The sequence below is a fragment of the Schistocerca gregaria genome, chromosome 3, assembly GCF_023897955.1.
Source record: "Schistocerca gregaria isolate iqSchGreg1 chromosome 3, iqSchGreg1.2, whole genome shotgun sequence".
Classification (NCBI taxonomy): domain Eukaryota; kingdom Metazoa; phylum Arthropoda; class Insecta; order Orthoptera; family Acrididae; genus Schistocerca; species Schistocerca gregaria.
This window is the reverse complement of record NC_064922.1, coordinates 203443583-203458693: the sequence shown is the minus strand read 5'-3', so window position 1 is coordinate 203458693 and position 15111 is coordinate 203443583. Positions and strand designations below refer to the sequence as shown.

The following is a 15111-nucleotide window of genomic DNA, read 5'->3' as shown; positions in this document are numbered from 1 at the left end:
GTGGACAGAAACATGGGTGGAGCCATCAGAGAGGAGGAGGTAGACATCCAGGAATGTGACATACTGAGTTGAGAAGGACCAGGAGCAACAGATGGGTGAGAAGGTGTTGCGAATATGCAGGAATGAGGTTGCGGTGTATTGGCCATAAGTCAAGATCCTGAAGACAATATCAATCAACCAGAACCACATAAGGGTTTGGGGTTCTGGGAGGCTAGTAAGGTTACCTCTACATGGTGCATGAACAGGTTGACATAGGAGGTTACCATGTGGGTGCCTGTCATTGTGCCACAGATTTGTTTGCACACCTCCCCTTCAAAGGAGAAGTATCTGCGTATTAGGATGAAATTAGTAAGATGTATATGGAATGTGGTAGTGGGTTTGAAATCTGAAGGATGTTGGGAGAAGTAGTATTCGATAGTGACAACACCATAGGTTTGAGGAATGTAGGTGCATAGGGAAGTGGAGTCAAGAGTGACTAGTAGGATTCCAGGAGGTAAAGAGGGTGGTGAAGTAGAATCTGTGAAGGAACTTCTTGGTACCTTTAATGTGGAAGGCTAGATTTTTGCCAAATGCTTGGAGTTGTTGTTCAGTGATGGCCATATTCTTTCAGTGGAGGCACAATTACTGGCTAAAATGGGGTGTCCAGAATTGCTAGCTTTGTGGATTTTGGGGAGCATGTAGAAGGTGGGTGTCATAGGGGAGGAAAATAGGTTCAGGAGAGAGGTTTTTGGAAGGGTGTGAGGCTTTCAGCACGGATTGGAAGTTGTGTTGGATTTCTGGAATGGGATCACTTTGTCAGAGTTCATTGGTAGAGAGGTCAGACAATTGGAAGAGGCCATCCGCCAGATAGTCACTTCGTAGCAACAGTGGTGGAACCTTTATCTGCAGGTAGGATCTGTTTTGAGGCTGTGTACGGCTGTCATTTCTTCTGCTCGTGTCCTTGAGAAGGGAACCGGGGAAAAATGGTGAGACCAAATTGGAGGTAAGGAATTCCTGGAATGTGACCAGTGGGTGGTTAGGTGGCGGTGGATCACATTTGGCTGGTGGTATGAAATGGGAGAAGCACAGTTCAATTTTGGGGTTAGGTTGGCTATGGTTGGAAGGACTGGTGGTAAAGAAGTCTGTCCACTGCAGGGATCGGGAGGAGGGCAGTAGGTCTGACAAATCCATCCTGGTTAAATTTGGGTGTAGGGCTGAAGGTGAGGCCCTTGGATGGGACTAAAACTTTGGTGGGGCTGAAGATTTAGGTGGAAAGGTAAACAGTGTTCCGGGATTGTTTTGGGACTTGATTTAGTGGAGTATTGGTAGGTAGTTTTGGAAGTATTGTTTGCTGAAAAAGTCACCTTGGCAGCATTGGGTGCTATGAGGGGTTGACAAGGAGGAATACTGTGGGTACAATAAGGGTTGGAAGGTGGTGTCCAAGGTGGCAGCAGCAATGCAGAAAGTTGGTTAACTAATGGAGGTGGTGTCTGGAATGCTCTTCCAGATGCTGAAGAGCAAAGGATTCAGTTTCAAGAGATGTGATGTATGCAGTAGGGATTTCACAGTAGCAGGATCTTGTGGACGGAGCACAGGTGGTTTTGGTATGCCTGTTACATGAAAAATTGTTGCTTCAGCACCAGGTTTGTGAAGCACAGGAATTGGCAGAATGTGAAAATGTAAAGGTCACTGTGAAAGGAGTGATGGAATCCAGTGAAAGTAATTTTTATGGTTAGTCCAGTGTGGGGGGGGAAGCAGGAGGGCGTCGGGGGGCAGGAGGGCGTCGGGGGGGCAGGAGGGCGTCGGGGGGGGGCAGGAGGGCGTCGGAGGGGGGGGGGCAGGAGGGCGTCGGAGGGGGGGGGCAGGAGGGCGTCGGAGGGGGGGGCAGGAGGGCGTCGGGGGGGGGGGGGGGCAGGAGGGCGTCGGGGGGGGGGGGGGCAGGAGGGCGTCGGGGGGGGGGGGGGGCAGGAGGGCGTCGGGGGGGGGGGGGGGGCAGGAGGGCGTCGGGGGGGGGGGGGGGGGCAGGAGGGCGTCGGGGGGGGGGGGGGCAGGAGGGCGTCGGGGGGGGGGGGGGGGGGCAGGAGGGCGTCGGGGGGGGGGGGGGGGGCAGGAGGGCGTCGGGGGGGGGGGGGGGGGCAGGAGGGCGTCGGGGGGGGGGGGGGCAGGAGGGCGTCGGGGGGGGGGGGGGCAGGAGGGCGTCGGGGGGGGGGGGGGGCAGGAGGGCGTCGGGGGGGGGGGGCAGGAGGGCGTCGGGGGGGGGGGGCAGGAGGGCGTCGGGGGGGGGGGGGCAGGAGGGCGTCGGGGGGGGGGGGGGCAGGAGGGCGTCGGGGGGGGGGGGGCAGGAGGGCGTCGGGGGGGGGGGGGGCAGGAGGGCGTCGGGGGGGGGGGGGGCAGGAGGGCGTCGGGGGGGGGGGGGGGGGGGCAGGAGGGCGTCGGGGGGGGGGGGGGGGGGCAGGAGGGCGTCGGGGGGGGGGGGGGGGGGCAGGAGGGCGTCGGGGGGGGGGGGGGGCAGGAGGGCGTCGGGGGGGGGCAGGAGGGCGTCGGGGGGGGCAGGAGGGCGTCGGGGGGGGCAGGAGGGCGTCGGGGGGGGCAGGAGGGCGTCGGGGGGGGCAGGAGGGCGTCGGGGGGGGGGGGGGGCAGGAGGGCGTCGGGGGGGGGGGGGGGGGCAGGAGGGCGTCGGGGGGGGGGGGGCAGGAGGGCGTCGGGGGGGGGGGGGCAGGAGGGCGTCGGGGGGGGGGGGGCAGGAGGGCGTCGGGGGGGGGGGGGCAGGAGGGCGTCGGGGGGGGGGGGGGGCAGGAGGGCGTCGGGGGGGGGGGGCAGGAGGGCGTCGGGGGGGGGGCGGGGGCAGGAGGGCGTCGGGGGGGGGGGGGCAGGAGGGCGTCGGGGGGGGGGGGGGGGCAGGAGGGCGTCGGGGGGGGGGGGGCAGGAGGGCGTCGGGGGGGGGGGGGGGCAGGAGGGCGTCGGGGGGGGGGGGGCAGGAGGGCGTCGGGGGGGGGGGGGCAGGAGGGCGTCGGGGGGGGGGGGGCAGGAGGGCGTCGGGGGGGGGGGGGGGGGCAGGAGGGCGTCGGGGGGGGCAGGAGGGCGTCGGGGGGGGCAGGAGGGCGTCGGGGGGGGGCAGGAGGGCGTCGGGGGGGGCAGGAGGGCGTCGGGGGGGGCAGGAGGGCGTCGGGGGGGGCAGGAGGGCGTCGGGGGGGGCAGGAGGGCGTCGGGGGGGGCAGGAGGGCGTCGGGGGGGGCAGGAGGGCGTCGGGGGGGGCAGGAGGGCGTCGGGGGGGGCAGGAGGGCGTCGGGGGGGGCAGGAGGGCGTCGGGGGGGGCAGGAGGGCGTCGGGGGGGGCAGGAGGGCGTCGGGGGGGGCAGGAGGGCGTCGGGGGGGGCAGGAGGGCGTCGGGGGGGGCAGGAGGGCGTCGGGGGGGGCAGGAGGGCGTCGGGGGGGGCAGGAGGGCGTCGGGGGGGGCAGGAGGGCGTCGGGGGGGGCAGGAGGGCGTCGGGGGGGGCAGGAGGGCGTGGGGGGCAGGAGGGCGTGGGGGGCAGGAGGGCGTGGGGGGCAGGAGGGCGTGGGGGGCAGGAGGGCGTGGGGGGCAGGAGGGCGTGGGGGGCAGGAGGGCGTGGGGGGCAGGAGGGCGTGGGGGGCAGGAGGGCGTGGGGGGCAGGAGGGCGTGGGGGGCAGGAGGGCGTGGGGGGCAGGAGGGCGTGGGGGGCAGGAGGGGGTGGGGGGCAGGAGGGGGTGGGGGGCAGGAGGGGGTGGGTGGCAGGAGGGGGTGGGTGGCAGGAGGGGGTGGGGGGCAGGAGGGGGTGGGTGGCAGGAGGGGGTGGGTGGCAGGAGGGGGTGGGTGGCAGGAGGGGGTGGGGGGCAGGAGGGGGTGGGTGGCAGGAGGGGGTGGGTGGCAGGAGGGGGTGGGGGGCAGGAGGGGGTGGGGGGCAGGAGGGGGTGGGGGGCAGGAGGGGGTGGGGGGCAGGAGGGGGTGGGGGGCAGGAGGGGGTGGGGGGCAGGAGGGGGTGGTGGGCAGGAGGGGGTGGTGGGCAGGAGGGGGTGGTGGGCAGGAGGGGGTGGGGGGCAGGAGGGGGTGGGGGGCAGGAGGGGGTGGGGGGCAGGAGGGGGTGGGGGGCAGGAGGGGGTGGGGGGCAGGAGGGGGTGGGGGGCAGGAGGGGGTGGGGGGCAGGAGGGGGTGGGGGGCAGGAGGGGGTGGGGGGCAGGAGGGGGTGGGGGGCAGGAGGGGGTGGGGGGCAGGAGGGGGTGGGGGGCAGGAGGGGGTGGGGGGCAGGAGGGGGTGGGGGGCAGGAGGGGGTGGGGGGCAGGAGGGGGTGGGGGGCAGGAGGGGGTGGGGGGCAGGAGGGGGTGGGGGGCAGGAGGGGGTGGGGGGCAGGAGGGGGTGGGGGGCAGGAGGGGGTGGGGGGCAGGAGGGGGTGGGGGGCAGGAGGGGGAGGGAGGAGGGGGAGGGAGGAGGAGGGGGGGAATTCCAGGGTTTATGAGAGATGTGGGACTGGGTTTTAGCCAGGGAAAGGGATACATTTCCGAACTGATGCAGAAAGATGGAGCAGGGGTCAATTGCAGCATGGATGTCATTGGAGAAACAGGAAGTGATATTTGTAATAGGCAAATTAATTGGTTGGGAGGTAAACTAGATAACAGAAAAAGAAGTGTAAAAATAGATACAGGCACACAGCAATAGACACAAATACATAACATTCTTAAAAGTAAGCATGAATACAGAAAAATATGCACATTCTATTACATACAAATGTACAAAAATGTGGGAAAAAAGAATGGAACAAATGAAGTATGGGAATAGGCATGTGTTGAGACACACGTAAGAGAGGGAGGAAGGGGGCTGGTTAAGTTGAGGTTCAAAAGTGTGTGTGGCACAGGAAGGTGTAGAAAACACAATAAAGCATCACAATCTGATATTCATAGATATCAACAGAATATGCAAAACTGCAAACTTTGGTGGTCAATGGGTGAATGAGTGATGTTGCAACACAATTTCACTGTGCAGCTGGCAAGGAAAAAATAGCGGACTTGGCAATACCAGGGCATAAATTATTTGCAAATTTCATTACGTGTACTCAGTTGCACAGTAACTAAGCATCACATACAGGTGCGTGAACAATATACACTTTTATCACAATTTGAGACGGGGGGTGTAGTTGGTCCAAAGAAGCCAGTTGTAGTAATGGATTAATCACTCGACATTTGAATAGGACTAACGCCACTATTCATTTGAATAGGAGTGATGACACTATTCGATGATGTTAGCAGGAATGGGTGAACCATGCTCTCCAGCACCCACAAGAGCATTCCCGATACCATCTCTATAAGTTATCCAACCCACTGACTTCCTAGTGGCACTTTCGGTCATCACTATACAACCTATGTCTCACCCAGAGAGTTCCTCCTCTTCAATCCCTCACAGCACCTTGGCACTGCCTAGGTGACGTTTTCAATTTACAATAACCTCAATAACCTCAAATAAATCCTCAGCTCCACCAAAGTTTCAGCCCTATCCAAAGGCATCACCTTCAGTCCTACACCCAAATTTAACCATGGTGGATTTGTCAGATATCTACACTCCTCCTACCAATTGCTGTGATGGAAAGACTTCTTTACCACCAGTCCAACCTAATCCCAATATTGGACCCTGCTTCTCCCAGTTCATACCACCACCCAAGGGAACAAAACTGAACAACATCCTTTGTCTGGGCTTTGATTATTATCTATCATCAGGCTCTGCAAAGAGAGAGAGAGTCTTTTCTTTGTGTCTGTGTGCACCTTAATGTGTCATGTTTATGGTGAGTAGCAACATATGCTTTTCATAATTGTTACTGAAATATCACTTATTTAAATGCAATCCCTCTCACTGATGGAAAGCAATCTCTCAGCTATCATCGACTCTCTTTCACTGCTCTGTCTAAATGCTTCCTATATCTGCTCTCGCACGACTCTCAGCCACTTACAGAGAGTATTTGTAAGTAAGTGTAAGACAATAACTATTACTGAAGATTTGTCTCATGTGTAAACAATTCTGCAAATACTATCTGATCATACCAAACTTTCTGAGAGCAAAAAACACTCACATGTATCCGATCCCTTAAAACTCTTGATAGTCTCTTGCGACAAAGAATTTTTCCTTCAGGAGGTTACATCACCCAGTTATATGCCCATAAGTTGTGTGGACAATACTGTTGTCAATAGGAATGTTGCAACTCAGAAAACAGTAGCAAAATGTCGGAAGACATGCAGATGATCAATGATTGATGCAGTTAAACCAGAACATAAATAATGTTCCGAGTATAAATAGATATGCAAGTCCATTATTGTTTGGTTACATTATTAGCAGCGACTTAAGAAGGACCACAAGTGGAATAAACACATGAAACTAATTATAGGAAAAGTAGATGCAAGGCCGAGATTCATTTGACAAATTTTAAGGTAAAGTAATAACTCCACAAAAGTAACTTATACAACATTTGTAAGACCTATAATTGAGTACTGCTTGGTCAGACCCCTTAGCAGTTTGCATTAGTAAAAGATATATAGGAGATTTAATTATGAGCATCATGTTTACCAACAGAATCATTTAGTGAGTGTGAGAGTCTTACTAACAGAACCATTTCAGGAGTATGAGATTCTTAAGGTGGCACAGTGAAACCAACTGGTCTAGTGGCAAACAATGCAAGACAAGTGTTATTTACTATGAAGAGGTTCACTGTCAAATGTCCAAAAAATTATGTTCCAAGAAGAGGCATGAATCGTATAACTTCCTCCAGCATATGGCCCACAAACAGACCAGGAGAAGAAAATCAGAAATTAGAACTCATATGCAGGTTTATCAGCATTTGTGCTGCTTACACACCATTCATAAGTGGTACGGGGAAGGAGGAAAATTATAGTGGTGCCAGAACATCCTCCATCACATGGCATAAGGTGGCTTGTGGTATCCAGACAAAGAAAAGACTAAAAAAGATACCAAATTAGTAACAGACAAAAAAAGCAAAGTACAATCTTCACCACATCCAAATGATCATTGTAAAATTTCACTGCTGTTTTGTGACATTCAGGGCACTATTAAGCCATTTAGTAGCAACATTTCATATTAAGTTAGAAAATATGATCTTAAACTTTGGTAAGTCATAAAATTTAATGATTTGGAAACAGCTGCACTGTTCTGAAGACAAATTGCTTGTTGGTTTGGCTAAGCTTTATAATTAGGGGAAAAAAAAGAATTTGAACCATATTCTGCACTGAAAGAAGATTAGCAAGAAATCCCTGTGATGACCAGTATTGCACAGAGTCTCAAACAGCTGCCTAGTCAGAAGAAAAAGCAGGGAGAGTCCCTTAGAGACTAATTCCTCTTACTAGAAAAATAAAGAGTCAGAAACACGTCAAATTATATTCAGAAGCCAAACCTCTAATCAGATGACCCACCAACAGTTTTAGTTAGGAGGTTGGCCCATGTGAAGAATGCTTCATTTTCTTTTTCTTCTCTTCTTTCATAAAAAAATAATAATAAAACACACACACACACACACACACACACACACACACACACACACACACACTTACAGCAACAGGTAAACTTCTATTGTTGGTCAAAAAGGTGATAAAAAGGTGATTATTTTAAAATTTTAGTTACTCCAGTCTATTCTCCTCTATGCATAAAGATAACATTAGACCAACTTTCATCAAACACAGTTTTCTCTTCAGTAATTCATGTGTAACAGAGAGAAAAATGAAGATACTTGAATGAACCATGCACAGAAAAGAGAATGGATAACTTGTTGGAAATCAAAGGTCCATACTGTAATGAATAAATTTTCCCCTGCTCCGATTTTTTCTTCCAAGCCATATGCTCTCAAAAATCTGATTCAGGATTGTATTTCAGTAATGCTGCATCTGTATGACTACCGTAGTTGTGTCTCTACCATCATCACATTTTTTACCATCAAACTGAAAGATAAAACTTCCGCTTACATTTAGCTTTTACTCAATGCACCTGTCATAAATATAAATGGACATTAAAAATTCCTTACTCTTCAATTTCTCGCAGCATATCTGGTAACCGGTCATCAGCATGTCCAGCTCTCACTTGCATGACTTCTTCCTTAAGTCGCAAATAAGCAGCTCTCTTCTCCTGCATCATTAGCTTAAGCTCTTCAATGCGCTCTGTTAAAACATACATCCATACAATGTGACAAGTTTCTGTTTTATACAATTTCAAACTATTATGAATAGTGATAAATATGTGAAACACATTATAATGTGTACAACCAGTGCTCTTTTTAGGTTTGTAACAATTAACAATTACAAATGAGTGAAATAACTGCATTCTGGAATACACAAGAGAAGGCAACCTAAATGTGATTCTTGAAGTCTTCCTGTAATACAGAGCATCCCATCTTCTTGTAAGTGTGCATCCAGGACATCACTACTTTCCTCATGTCAGAGCACATGCAGCTCGTACACCTAAGTCAACATACTTGCCACAATGCTTGCTTTACAGAAAAAAATGATGTAATGTAATCATATAATGATGTTCCTGATGCACACCCAAGAAACTGGTGGAATTCAAATAACCACACCACTTTTTGTCAGGTAGGCCAAACATACATGTGGTTGTCCCATGACTAACATCCATATTTTTAATCAAACTGTGAATATGCATATTATTTAATTATATTATTTAAATGCAAAGCATATGAGAAATCTGAAATGACATCTTCATGGAGAATCACTTTAGTTGGTGTAGTGGAGACTGCCTATGCTCGCATTAACCAACCAACTTTCACTGTCCAACATGACAGAGCAGGCCAAGTGAACATAAGGCCAATAAGGTGACCTGAAGCCAAGTTTAGCATACTGAATACTTGCGCAAGCCCTCTTGTTGAGGGACACAAGTAAAGACATGACATACTTTCTCTGTCAAGATACCCCACAGAAACAAAACTGCCTTATGTCCAGAATAGTGTCACCTATTTATTTTAATTACTACGCAATTTTCTTGGAAAATAAAGTAGTGCTTGGGCTGTACAAGATTGCCACCATTAGGTATAGATTTGGCATGTTGTTTTCTATGAAGACTGGTTGATGCAGCTCTTCACAATAGTGTATCCTAAGAAAGTCTCATCTCGGAATGATTGCAACAACCTGCATCCACCTTAACTTGTTGGCTGTAGTCAGGTCTGCCTTCCTCTACAATTTTACTCCCCACCCCATTTTCCTCGATTACCAAATTAATTATTCATTGATTTCTCATGATGTGCACTATCAACTTAGACCTTCTTTTAGTCAAATTATGGGGAAAAGCTAATTTCTCTCCAGTCTGTTTAAGTACTTCATTAGCTAATCTATTTACACATTTGCTTTCAGTAGTTTTTTCTACTAGCATATTTCAAACACTTATTCTCCACCTGTCTATACTGTTTATAATCCATGTTTTACTCCCACATAAGGCTACAATCCAGACAAATACTTTCAATAAGGACTACCTAATATTTAAATTTATAATTTATTAACAAACTGTTCTTTTTCAGGAATTCTTTTCCTGCTACTGGTAGTCTCCATTTTATATACTCTTTACTTCAGCCATCATCAGTTACTTTGCTGCCCTAACAGCAAAACGCACAAACTAGTTCTAATGTCTCATTTCCTAATTTAATTTCCTTAGCATCACTTGATTTCAGTATTTTGGTTCTATTTTTGCTGATGTTCAACTTATAACCTCTTTTCAAGACACTGTCCGTCCCGTTCAATTAATCTGTCTCTGTCTCTGGTAGAACAACAATGTCATTGGCAAACCTCAGTGTTTATTTCTTCTCCCCTGGTTTTCTTTAATGCTTGCTCTATGTACAGACTGAATAATACTGAGGATAGGTTGCAGCCCTTTCACACATCCTTCTCAAACTAGTCCCTCCCTCTCATGTCAGTTGACTCTTGTTAACTGCAGTCTGGTACGGATTTTTTACATATTTTTCAGTGGCAGAAGATACAGACTAGAAAGGAATGGCCTAAGAGGGCTACATAAACCTCATACGCTTTATTAAATGAAGCAAAATACAGTGCAAAAAAGGAATGTTAGCTCAATAAACACCCACGTGTCCAACCACACACCAGCAGAATCAAGTGACATTCATTTCAGGTTGTCACACTTCGCTGTCACTGCCGTGAGCCTTCCACCTTAAGATGGGGGACGAGGGCTGAACAAAGCTGGGTCCTATCTATTGCTAACTTCACCAGTCACTGATGGGAAACTGTTTTTGCACTTGGGTGCTTATAATAGTGGCTTGATAGCCAAGTGGTTAAGACAAAGGGCCAGGCTGACTACCCAGAAAAAATTGACAAATTAGGTGGAAAAAAAACTGCTGGTCCTTAATGTATAAGGTTAATCTTGTATCCTACTGTTAACTGAAACTACAAGCAGATTTTCTAAAAAATGGTAACTGTAAAGAGTACAATACCCTAAGTTAACACTGACCTGGAAACCACCAAGAGTTCCACAAAGGAGAAAGTTGTAACACACAGAGAGCGTGCAAAAAACATTTCTGGTTGCAAAGAGGAAGCTCACCTGTCAGCTAGTCACTTTCCTCTAACACATTACTGGTCTCATCAAGAGAAACAGCTGTTCATAAGATGGTGCTAAACAAACATAATGCACAAGACAACAACAGCCTTACATTTCTGACTAATCTGTAAGCCTGTCTCCAGTTTTCAATGTAGAATGTCACATAGCTTGCAAATGGAGTCTCAAGAAATAAAGAACTTGATATAGAATACAAAGCATATAAGGATAACCATTCACTGTATAGAGGAGACATTTGACCAATAGATAAGGCAATTCAACTGAACACACACTAATATGTACAGGGTGTGTCACAATCAATGGCATAAATGCATGTAGTTGGAAAGTACACAATACCAGAAGCAAAAAAGTCTAGTAAACATAGTCTCTAAGTGTATACCTTATGAACTATGAGCAATCTTCATCTTTGACACTATAAAACAAACCTCTCCTACTATAAGCTCTTTGCTTTCATTATTTTGGGAGAAGGTAGTATGGACCAAAACAAAACAAAATCTAGTAAATGTGGGTTCTAAAATGCATACCCTAAGAGCTATGAGCACTTGTTTGGTAGATGATGTTTCACAGTATCAAAGATGAAGAAGTACTTATGGTTCTTAAGGTATGCCTTTTATAATCCTAGTTTACTGGACTTTTTTTGCTTTTATTATTGTGAACTTTCAGCTACATAAGTTTCCATCATTAATCATGATATATCTCATTATTTCATCCTGGATTTTCCATTGTCTGCCTTCATCAGTACATATAGTAATGAAAATCAATATAAAGGCAGGGTTTCTACAAAAGTAATAGTACAATGTTGGTTGGTTGGGTGGGTGGTTTAAAGGCAGGAGAAGGGACCAAACTATGAGGTCATCGGTCCCTTGTTCCTAATAAAACAATGCCACAAGTGTGAGAATAAAACGGATGAAACATATAACACAAAACGGAAAGAAAGGAAAAGCCACAAGAATGAAGGGAAGGCAACAAACACTATAAGGAACAAAAGAGGACAAGAAAACAACAGACACGCTAGAAACAGAAGAGAGTAAAACATGAAAGCAGATTACAGTGGCTGGCCAACCACGAGAATAAAAAGGGAAAGCCAGCCACTCTGCAACACATTAAAACCTCCACCCTAAAAGCACTAGGGTGGAGGACACAGAGGGACAAAGGACATGTGCTAAAACCTATATAGAAGTGTGGTGTCACTGCCAGACACCACACTTGCTAGGTGGTAGCCTTTAAATCAGTCACGGTCCGTGAGTATACGTCGGACCCGCGTGTCGCCACCATCAGTGATTGCAGACTGAGCGCCGCCACACGGAAGGTCTAGAGAGACTTCCTAGCACTCGCCCCAGTTGTACAGCCGATTTTGCTAGCGATGGTTCACTGACTTCTACACTCTCATTTGCCGAGACGATAGTTAGCATAGCCTTCAGCTACGTTATTTGCTACGACCTAGCAAGGCGCCAGTATCCGTACTATTTATATTGTGAATCATGTACCATAAAGAGCGACGTTCTCCATTAATGGATTAAAGTTAAGTATTCCACCAGCTATGTCCATTTTTCTCAATTCTAATTCCCTTGTCATGTTCCAGACCTCACGCCAGCCTGCGCGAGCTAACACGCGTGCATTTCGGCCTCCTTTAGTTGTACGGGTTGGCTCTCCTGCCAACCACAACAAGAAGTATGAAACCCACTCTCACAGATGAAACATAAAACTAAAGTTGCTGTGAAGGCATTGTCGCCCAACACCGAAGGCAGGGTGCTTGGCTGGGAAACTTATACATCTGCCGCAGAGTGGCTAAAAGTGGGCAGTCCAGCATGAGGTGGACGACTGTCATTTGGGAACCACAGCGACACTGAGGTGGGTCCTCGCGACGGAGTAGGTAACCTTGCGTTAGCCATGTATGGCCAATGCAGAGCTGGCAGAGGACAACTGATTCCCTGCAAGAGGCCTGCATGGAAGACTTCCACACATTCACAGTCTCCTCAATGACACACAGTTTGCTGTGCGTGCTGTTATGCCATTCCCTCTCCCAAAGCCAAAAAATCCTGCAGAGTAAGACAGAACGCAGTCAGCTTCAGAGATTCCTATCTCCAGAAGCAGTTTCCGCGTCGCCTGTTTGGCCAGCCTGTCGGCAAGTTCATTGCCGGGGATTCCGACGTGTCCAGGGTCCGCACAAACAGCACGGAACAGCGGGACTGTTCCAGGGCATAGATGGACTCCTGAATGGACGCTACCAGAGGGTGGCGAGGGTAGCACTGGTTGATAGCTTGTAGGCTGCTCAATGAATCAGTATACAGGAGAAATGACTCGCGAGGGCATGAGCGGATGTACTCAAGAGCACGAGATAAGGCTGCCAGCTGCGCAGTGAAAACACTGCAGCCAACTGGCAAGGAGTGCTGCTCAATACATCCTCCACGAACGTATGTGAATCCTATGTGACCATCAGCCATTGAGCTGTTGGTGTAAACCGCTTCAGAGCCCTGGAACACATTAAGAATCAAGAGAAAGTGACAGCAGAGAGTGGCGGCGTTAACGGAGTCCTTAGGACCATGCAAAAGGTCCAAATGAAACTGCGACCGAGGCATACACCATAGAGGCGTAAAAGAAAGGATCGCAAATAGAGGTGGTACAGGGAAGGACTCCAGTTCAGAGAGAAGGGACGGCACGCGAACCGCAATTGTTAGCCCAGATCTAGGCTGCCGATGTGGGAGATGGACTGCCACAGGCAGGAAAAGGAGATGGTAATTCGGATGCTCAGGGGAACTATTAATGTGTGCTTCGTAACTGGTGAGCAGTTGCGCACATCTGATCTGCATTGGAGGGACACCAGCCTCCACAAGTACGCTGGTTACCTGACTCGTCCTAAAAGCCCCTGTCACTAATCAAACTCCACAGTGGTGCATGGAGTCGTGCAAATGCAATGCTGAATGTGCTGCCAAACCATAAATCACACTCCCATAGTCAATTCGAGAATGGACTAGGGCTCTGTAGAGTTGCAGCAGCGTACAGCGATCTACACCCCAAATGGTGTTGTTCAAGCAACGGAGGACATTGAGGTGCTGCCAGCACATCTGCTTACTCTGATGAAGATGAGGGAGATAAGTCAATCGAGTGTGGAAAACCAGTCCTAGGAACTGATATATCTCCAATACAATGAGTGGATTGTCATTGAAGTAAAGTGCGTGTTCCGGATGAATGGTACGGCGCCAACAGAAGTGCATGACACACGACTTGGCACCTGAAAACTGGAAGCTGTGAACTAGAGTCCATGACTGAGCCTTGTGGATGGCTCCCTGTAGGCAACACTCAGCAGCTCCAGTACTGGAACAGCCGAACGAAATGCAGAAGTTGTCTGCATACAGAGAAGGTGAGACAGAGGGCCTGACAGCTGTTGCTAGACCGTTAATGGCCACTAAAAATAGAGAAACACTCAATACAGAGCCCTGCGGAGCTCTGTTCTCCTGGATATGGATGGCACTATGGGAGTCACCAACAACTTGGACATGGAAAGTACAGATCGACAGGAAGTTTTGGATAAAAATCGGGGGTGGTCCCTGGAGACCCCACTCATACAATGTGGCAAGGATGTGATGTCACCAAGTTGTGTCATATGCTTTATGAACAGAGCGACCCAGGCTGAAGCCGCCCTGACATGGAGCCAGCAAGTCACGTGACTCCAGGACCCAACCCGACCCAACCCAACCCAACCACTGGCATACCATCCATTCCAGCAGCTTACAAAGAATGTTGGTGACGTTGATGGGCCGATAGTTATCCACATCACGCGGGTTTTTACCGGGTTTGAGCACCAGAATGATGGTGCTCTCCCGCCATTGCAATGGAAAGACGCCACTGCATCAGAGCCATTTGAAAATGACGAGAAGATGTCGCTTGTAGTCAGATGAAAGATGTTTAACCATCTGGCTGTGGATGCCCAGGAGCTATGTTGGGGCAATGTGCAAGAGCACTAAAAAGCTCCCACTCTGTAAATGGGGCGTTATACGATTCACTGCAGAGTGTAATGAATGAAAGGATGTTCCCTTCCAGCCGCCGTTTCAGTGTGCGAAAGACTGGGGTAATTCTCAAACGCAAAGTGCTCGGCAGTCACGTTTGCATCGGTCCGTAACTCGCCACTTCTGGTAACACCAGTGACAGCTGTTGGGGCGTGGTACCCGAAAAGACGTTTGATCTTTGCCCAGACTTGAAATGGTGACGTGTAGCACACAATGGTAGAGACGAATCTCTCCCAAAACTCCTTCCATTGTTTGATAAGGTATTGAACATGGTTACAGAGCCGTTTAAAGGCTATGAAGTGCTCCAGGGAAGGGTGTCGCTTATGCCACTGTAGAGCTCGCCGACACTCCTCAATTGCTTCAGCGACTACCAGCGACCATCAAGGGACTGCCTTACGCCTCAGGCACCTTAAAGAGCAAAGGATCGCATTTTATGCTGCAGAAACAATTGTGCTAGTCACCTGCTCAACCATCACATTGATGTTACCGTGTCTGGGAGATTCAGCGATGACAGCAGAGATGAAAGTTCCCCAGTCCGCCTTGTTCAAAG

General features: G+C 49.9%; 1 protein-coding gene across 16 annotated transcripts in view; it reads right to left on the bottom strand.

Moving 5' to 3' along the window:
- LOC126356142 (bromodomain-containing protein 8) overlaps positions 1-15111 on the bottom strand; it is a 482606-nt gene that overhangs the window by 431562 nt on the left and 35933 nt on the right. For all 16 annotated transcript variants that reach the window (XM_050006870.1, XM_050006868.1, XM_050006864.1 and 13 more), the window contains exon 4: positions 8009-8141. In XM_050006870.1, coding sequence (XP_049862827.1) covers positions 8009-8141 — 133 coding nt within the window. The remainder of the gene's footprint in view (positions 1-8008; positions 8142-15111) is intronic.